Here is a 7,775-nt window from a genome sequence, read left to right as displayed (position 1 = left end):
GACAACATGCATGAAGAGGATGATGTGGACAAAATACTCATTTGCCTAATAATTCTGCACTCCCTGTATGAGGGCTTATTAGACTCCATTGATTCCTGGGTAGATGTATGTAAGTACACACTAAAAACATGTTTTTAAGTCTTTGCCCACGAGTTCGAGACAAAAGAGCAAATTCCCAAGGTGCTGAGCTAAAGTGAAAGCAGGCAAATCTTTATATTTTATCCTTGGGGAAATTCCCTCAATTATTCAGCACCAACTGTAAATATTTAATGGCGCTGAAATGCAGTTACTGCATGTTCGCCTGTGTTTGATCAAACATTTTGTTCTATGCGTCGAACTGTCCGTCATCTCGCCAGCTCCGAATGCAACAAATAAATATTTCAGCTCTGACAGCTCGCACAAAACAAATTTAGTGAAAGTGCATCGTGAGAGTTATAGCGTTATTTAGCACCCTGGGTTTAAACAGGTCAGTCCCAGCAATGCACACAGCTCAGCACAATCAGAGAGCAGTGTGATGATAACACAAGGCCTCAGGGAAAACCACCAATCAGAGCTTACAGGTCAGTGCAGGTGGAAGATGATCAAAGAGGATGATAGGGTGAGTGCGTATGACGGGTTTTTGTATGTTTTAGTTGACTAAAATTAACCTGTTCATTTGACATTGTTACTGCCAGATTTTTCTCTTTGTAGGGTTGAAAAATAACACACCTAGTTAAGTGCACTTAATTCATTACCCTGGTAACAATATTTCCTTTGGATAACAGCAAAGATGAGTGTAAGGAGCCTATTGTTGAAGTGAGAACAGAGGAAGAAAACACTCCAAACCAAGAAGGAGGAGGTGCCACCGAGCCCAACGAGACCACGCCATTGACAGAACCTGAGTGAGTGTCAAGAGTACAGATGGTTAAGCAAATCATTGGTTTGCTCTGAGCAGAAACATTTTACAAATATAATGTTGGTCCGGCCCAGCTTTCATTCAAATATTGACCCAGTTCTCTTGTAAGGACTGTTATACATACCACAGAGCAGTGCTGGTAATTTACACTGTAAGCATTTTTATGCAAGGCTAAAATGTCCCGCTGTCTATACAGTATGTATGACCATGTATGACGCATCACACTTAACTGCCTACGGTGAACACTCAATAGAAATGATTCTGCAAGTGCTGGTCTATATGCACGGCCACAGAACCATGATGCAGGCTGTAGGCTGCATTTTTGGGTCATCTCTTAACTAAGACTTTCCAGATTTTGCCATTTTATATTGAAAGTAATACATTTGCTTGACTTCCTTTTTTTGGCACAATTTCAAACCATTCAAATGTTATTTTTGCAACAAGAAGCAACAAGCGCAGCAACCAACTTAACAATTATCACAGTACATTGTCGTTGAAACTTCAGTCGTCTCATTTCAAAGCCGAGCGCTGTCGAATCTCCTTCTGAGTGAGTTTGCCAAGGTGCATAAATCATTCAGACACATTCAAAGCATGAACAAACACCGCCTTCTGCTGGGAAAACTGCTTGTGAAAGACATCCGAGCATCTTAATCCTGAAACTCCCTCCATTCCCTTTATAGTTTATTGTTGGATTGTTTTATGTTTTCCCCTTACAAATATTTTGTTGCTAACATTTTGATTGTGTAGTCTCTTTTTTTTTTACTGCAGCACAATAGAAACCTAATCTGCTTTGTTTATCCCCCGACGTGCACTCTCCTTTTACCTCTTTTATTTTCCTTGTTGTCCTTGATTCCCTCACTTTTCTGCCCTCTGCTTCCTCCCCTGTGCCAACTCCCTATCTTTCCCTCTCCTACCTTGTTTTTCCCACTTCTCCCCACAAAACAGGCCTGCTGCTGCAGACACCACGCCGATGGTGGTAAATCTGCTGTCCTCCACAGCTGCTAACTCAGTTACTGAGAGCTTTAGCACGGCACAAAGCAGTCCTGCTAGTGAGAGAACCACACTAACAACCAACACCTCCAGCCCAACCCAAGTGGCCCATGCCAAGTCTCACCCTAAAAACAGCCCTACAGCCAATTCGCATAAATCTAACCCCCAACCTGATGTTGGACCTCTGGTTGACCTGAGCGACACCCCTAAAGTTGCCGCATCTTCCGACCCAACACCCCTTGTATCAGAGCTAGTCAGCCCACCCTCTGCTAATGCTGATGGGCCACAGAGTCCGCAGGACTCAGTCAAAGCCCCTGACAGCACCCAGAATAAGGACTCACAAGTAGACGGCCCGACCAAGGATGTTCCTAATGCCCCGTGCACAGACTCGACCACACCAGCCCAAAATGAGTATGAGCACCTCCATATCTGTATTTTTCCAAGTATCTCTTTGAGCCTGATAGCATCCCTTTAGCTCATAAGTCTTCCATTTCAAAGGAAAAATTCCACTTATGTATTATCAGACTTCCCCAAGCAGTTTTGCACTCATCAGGCATGTGGCAGAAAATAGCAGGCAGCTTTAGATCAAGATTTGATTCCTTAAAACTTGTTAATTCGTTTAAATTTATTTCCTGGTCTTGATATTTTCCTAAAGTCTTTCCATTGCTATTTATTTAATGACAGTTCACAGTCATAAATATAAACTGTTAGAGGCCAAAGCACGGAGCCAAATAGCAGTCATAGTGGAAATGACTGTACTTGTGTTTATCTTAAAAACATTATTCTCAAAGCCTCAAACCATCATGTTTCTGAGATTAAAAACTTCTTTTTTTTTCTTTATTATATTGTGAAAGATCCCACATTTCTTTATTTATTTTAAAAAAAAAGGTAAATCTAAATGACTCAGTGCTTTTAAGTAGTTCTCCCCTACTGGAGGTTTTGATAGGTCCTTTTATTCCCTAAAAATATTCTGGGCTGTTGCCTGGTATCAGCTGAGGTTAAAAACATTTCCAGCAGCAACAGTTGCAGCACACCTAGATTTCAAGACAAAAACTGTTAAATTAATTATCCAATTTAAAGAAAGAAAACTGCTTTGGCTGTAAACATTTTCAAACATTGCATGAGTAGTAAACCTAAGTCTTTTTTAAAACATGTACCCATTGTTTTTAACACTATATTGCACATTATTCAAGAATATTATGAATTTTAGGAGTATGCAAGAGTGGAATTTTCCTTTAATGGTAGCAAGGATAATGATCTACTGGGATGCTACCAGTGTAGCATGCTACCAGCATGCCTGTCATCAATCAAGATCCACCACCTTCCTCCACCTGTTTGTTTATTCACGTAGTAGAGACAGATTTTCTCCTACCATACATCTAAGCCATCTCATATTCCTCATCATCATGGGCAGATTGTAGGAGAATGATGCATTTTGTTCACCTTCTGGGGCATCTAGCAACACCCACTGTCCTAATATACAAAAAATATATTCAGTCATTTTAATCAGTTCATTAAACCGGGCTTTTATTTTTATTGGTGCCGACTACAGGTATTTGAAACATTCATAGCTGGACGATGGTAAATGGGTTAGATGGTTAAATTTACTTGAACATTGTAGGCACACGTCTTTCCTGCTTTAAGCTGCATGCACATGAGTTTCCCACTCCTTAGTGTTCTGGTTTTTGGCTTCTTCGTAAAAGCTGAGAAGCAGTGCACTCAACATGGGTGAAATGGAATCAAACAAGATCAAGGCTGGAACTTACATCTAATTCTTTTTCATGTACAGAAGATTACAACTTAAATTAAATTAGCTGATGATGTAAACATATTGCAAAATCTGTAAAATCACAGTATTTAAAATTGCTTTAAAAAGTTTATATTTTTAAATTAAAAGGTTTTCTTTGCTCTAAAGCCATTTGTAAAACAGCAAAATGCAAGTTTGAGTGAAAAGACTTACAAGTACCATCTTACGAGTGCTAGACTCAGTTTAAAACAGGATTTAATTGTTTCCTTAGTTTTGTGCAAATATTGGGACTCTAACTCTAGCCCTGAGTGCTTGTTTTATCATAAGCAACAGAAAAATATGATCAAAAGCTTTAAATTCATCCCTACGGTGTTAAAATCATATATCACATGTCAGTCTTTGTAAGTAGTTTTTAATTGACCTTTTAAAACAAGCAGCAGTAGGTGAATGCCAGAGACTACAACCTAAGCTAGGTGCAATAGCTAGGTTTCATTTGACGTAGACGTGACGTCGACGTAAAGCGCGAAATTTGACTGGCGGTCGGAAGTGAAAAAGATAAGCGCAAAATCACAGACAGACAGTACGCAAAATGCCTATGTCCTGTTGTGTTTACGGATGCTCCAGTAGGTCGACCCGAGAAACTGATAAACGGTATTTTAGGGTACCAAAAATAGCCCAACGAAGAGGAGAAAAATGGAAAATTCTAACCGAAAAACGTAGGAAAAAATGGATTTTAAATTTACGTTTACAGTCGGGAGGAGCAGAGTCTGCCAATGCCCGTGTCTGCAGCGACCACTTCATCAGAGGTAATGTTATGTTTGCAAACGAACTTATTAGCATTAGGTTGTCGTTAAATTCTCGTTTACTTAGTGCTTTTAAGTTAGTAGTCTAATATTGACTTGATTGGAACTATAGGCTGCCCAAGTGCTTTGGATGACGAAGAGTCGGAGGACTGGGCTCCGACGGTCAATCTCGGCTACGAACGAAAACCCAGATCGGAATCAGTTCTCAAACGAGAGAAAAGAATGAAGCTTAAGGCAGAACAGCATCGATGTGCAGAGGCGATTTTGGATATGCAACAGACGGCTGAGAGCCCGGATTTGAGCCTAGTGACAGTGGAGAACCCCGAACTGCAGCTTGCAGCTGAGAATCCACAACCTCCTTTGCAAATCCAAAATCCTCCTTTGCAATTACCCAAGTCTTCAGAGGTGTCTCGTTAGACCTCTGAGAATGGTTTACCTTGAAACAAACAACTGTCACTCTAACGAAGTCCTAAGGATGTGGCATGTTTGTTGACGTTAAAGCCGCTACCGCTAACTGTTAGCGTGTTTAAGATAAAGCAATATAAGAACAAACACTCACCCTTGCAAACACCAAACTGTATCCATCACGGAGACGTTTTGTTCCAAGGTTGTGGACCCACCCGCTGACAAAAAAATTGTACGCCTCCAGACTCTTGAAAGCTTTCATTTGCTGCCTAGTGTAGTAAGAAGTCTGGAGGACCAAGTAGTTGGTGATATCCACAGCCTCGATAGTAGGCAAATCCTTTACTTCTGTGGTGTATTCGGACATTTTCAAAGAATACGGATCACGTCCGATATATTTTTTAACTATCTGTTTATATCTCTCCCGAGAAACGGGGTCTAAAGTTGCACAATAGCTGCTCTCCTGACTCTCCACAGTGTCCTCCATGTTTACTTCCGCCCTCCACTCAAAAATCGCGCTGCCTCCGCACGTCATCAGAACCACGTGACCGCAACCCAACTATTAATAGACTGCAAGTGATACACTTAATGGTGCTTAGTTTGCCATAGCTGGGGTTCAAGTCCTGCTGCGCCATAAGAAATTTTCGTGTAGTGAACTCGGCAGAAGAATTTTCAGTTGAAAATCGCTGAAGTAAATTAAAAAATTCACCAAGCAGCAGCTTTACTGTGCTCTGTCCTCTTCATTGTGATAAGATAATAGATGGTGAAGGCCAAAAGAAAACTGTCAGTCCCTCAAATTTCTCCCAGACACTTCTGTTTTCTGTCTCAATTCTTGTAGAAGCTGTCGTTTCAGTGGCGGTATGACAGGTTATTATTTGGAGTTTTGGCCCTACGAGTTTGCAGATTCTCCTGATTTTTCTGACAGTCCGAGTATGGCGAGGAAGCTGCAGAAGATAAATTACAGAGGCTTACTGACAGCCACTCCTCTTTCTCTGCCTTCTTCATCTCATACTTTACTCACTTGGATGGCCAGAGGAAGATGTCAGTGATGAAGTATGGGGAGTTGAGAGGTAGTTGGAAGCAGGGCTCTTGTCAGCTCAACATCACCTTGATAAAACCAAACTTGTCATCAGGGGGATTTTTCTTCATAACTCTGACAGGACTGAAGCACAGCTCTCCCACTGATCTATGTGGTGATCCTTCTTCAGCATCCCAACACTAAAATGTCTTGTCAGACTTCTTGTGGGTTTATTGGATATCTGAGCGGTAGAGCCCTCCTCTGGACTTATTTTAACAGAAGAGACGAAATAAGAGCAGACTATAGAATATGTACCTTTAAGAATTCATTATTAATAGATGTTTTACACTCATTATTATTCCTAGATTTTAAATGTATCTTTAACATTGATCTAATGATGTGTCTAATTTGACCTTGACTCAACAGCCAATACAATTGTGCACTTGTGAGTAGTTTCTGATGATGTAAGAATGATTTTAAAAAGTGACTAATACCCTGCATAGCTCTTTAGAAGCTTGCACGTGCTTGAAATACAGTTAGACTCACAATGATCAGTAATTTGGTTCTCAGTGAAGTTGAGAGTAACTTGAAACTGGAGTAAGTGCATAAATGACTCACAGATGTGAATTCTACTGCGTAAAGGTCAAAAGTTGAAGCAAGTTGATTATAGAAGAGAGGGTTTAAGTGGTTAGCATTGTCGCCTGTTACCAGGAAGGTCCTGGGTTCAATTACCCCAGCTGGCATGTCGAGCCTGTTGTCCCCGTCCCCACGTGGGTTCTCTCTGGATACTCCGGCTTCCTCCCAGAGTCTAAAGACACACTTGTTAGGTTAATTGGTCATTCTAATAGGATAGGCAGAATTTTGAATGAGCAACAGTACAGTGCTAATGTCAAACAATGGACTGCAGCTCTGTGTGGAATATTAGTATAGTGAAAATGTGGAAATAGATGGCAGAAAATACATTTTTGTTTAAACTTTTTATATAGTTAATTGCACAACGCAGACCTGTATAGTGCAGTGAAAAAGTATTTCCCCCTTCCTGATTTCTTCTTTTTTTGCATATTTGTCACATATTTAAAATCAAATACATTTCGATATTTGACAAAGATAACCCAGAGTTTGCATGTTCTCCCTGTGTTTGCGTGGGTTCTCCCCGGGTACTCCGGCTTCCTCCCACAGTCCAAAGACATGCAGTCAGTGGGGTTAGGTTACTTGGAAACACTAAATTGCCCATAGGTGTGAATGGGGGGGGGAGGAATGTGAGTGCAACTGGTTGTCTCTGTCTATGTATTGGCCCTGCGACAGACTGGCGACCCATTCAGGGTGTACCCTACCTCTCGCACTATGACAGCTGGGATAGGCTCCAGCGCCCTCCGCGCGTACCCTGAAAAGGATAAGCGCTAGTGAATGGATGGACAAAGATAACCCAAGTAAACACAAAGTGCAGTTTTTTATAGGCTTGCTGGTGTGTCTAGGATCATTGTTCTGCTGAATAACCCGAACTCATTTGATGGCCAGACATTCTCCTTCAGGATTTAATGGTAGAGAGCAGAATTCATGGTTGCATCAATTACAGCAAGTGGTCCAGGTCCTGAAGCAACAAAGCAGCTCCAGATTGTCACACTACCACCACCATGTTTGATTGTTGCTCTGATGTTCTTTTGATTCCTTAGGGATCATCAAGATGTTTGGTGGGTTTTTCCTTCTTTTGTTCTTTTTGGTCAGCAGTGGTTTTCACCTTGGAACTTTCCCATGGATGCCATTTTTGCCCAGTGTTACGACCCGTCTAGGGCCAGGCAATAACATGAGTGAGGCACTCGCTTCCCCCCCAAGACCCAAGCAGCCACAAGAAACAAATCCGTTAGTTACAATGTGGTTTATTTACAATGTGAAATAAAGGAACCAAAACGGGAGTGTCAA

At 41.3% G+C, this 7,775-nt stretch overlaps 1 protein-coding gene across 11 annotated transcripts in view; it reads left to right on the top strand.

Annotated features, from left to right (window-relative positions):
• The window catches only part of ncam1a (neural cell adhesion molecule 1a), a 249,772-nt gene that overhangs the window by 238,849 nt on the left and 3,148 nt on the right, over nucleotides 1–7,775 (top strand). For 9 of the 11 annotated variants that reach the window (XM_005725345.1, XM_005725341.1, XM_013908873.1 and 6 more), the window contains 2 exons: nucleotides 765–881; nucleotides 1,841–2,296. In XM_005725345.1, the coding sequence (XP_005725402.1) occupies nucleotides 765–881; nucleotides 1,841–2,296 (573 nt within the window). The remainder of the gene's footprint in view (nucleotides 1–764; nucleotides 882–1,840; nucleotides 2,297–7,775) is intronic. The other 2 variants (XM_005725346.2, XM_005725347.1) reach the window with 1 other exon arrangement.

Source organism: Pundamilia nyererei, unplaced genomic scaffold (genome assembly GCF_000239375.1).
Source record: "Pundamilia nyererei isolate P.nyererei 1_Seehausen unplaced genomic scaffold, PunNye1.0 scaffold00015, whole genome shotgun sequence".
NCBI classification, from domain to species: domain Eukaryota; kingdom Metazoa; phylum Chordata; class Actinopteri; order Cichliformes; family Cichlidae; genus Pundamilia; species Pundamilia nyererei.
Note: the sequence above shows the minus strand (reverse complement) of the source record. Positions and strands in the feature narration are given on the sequence as shown.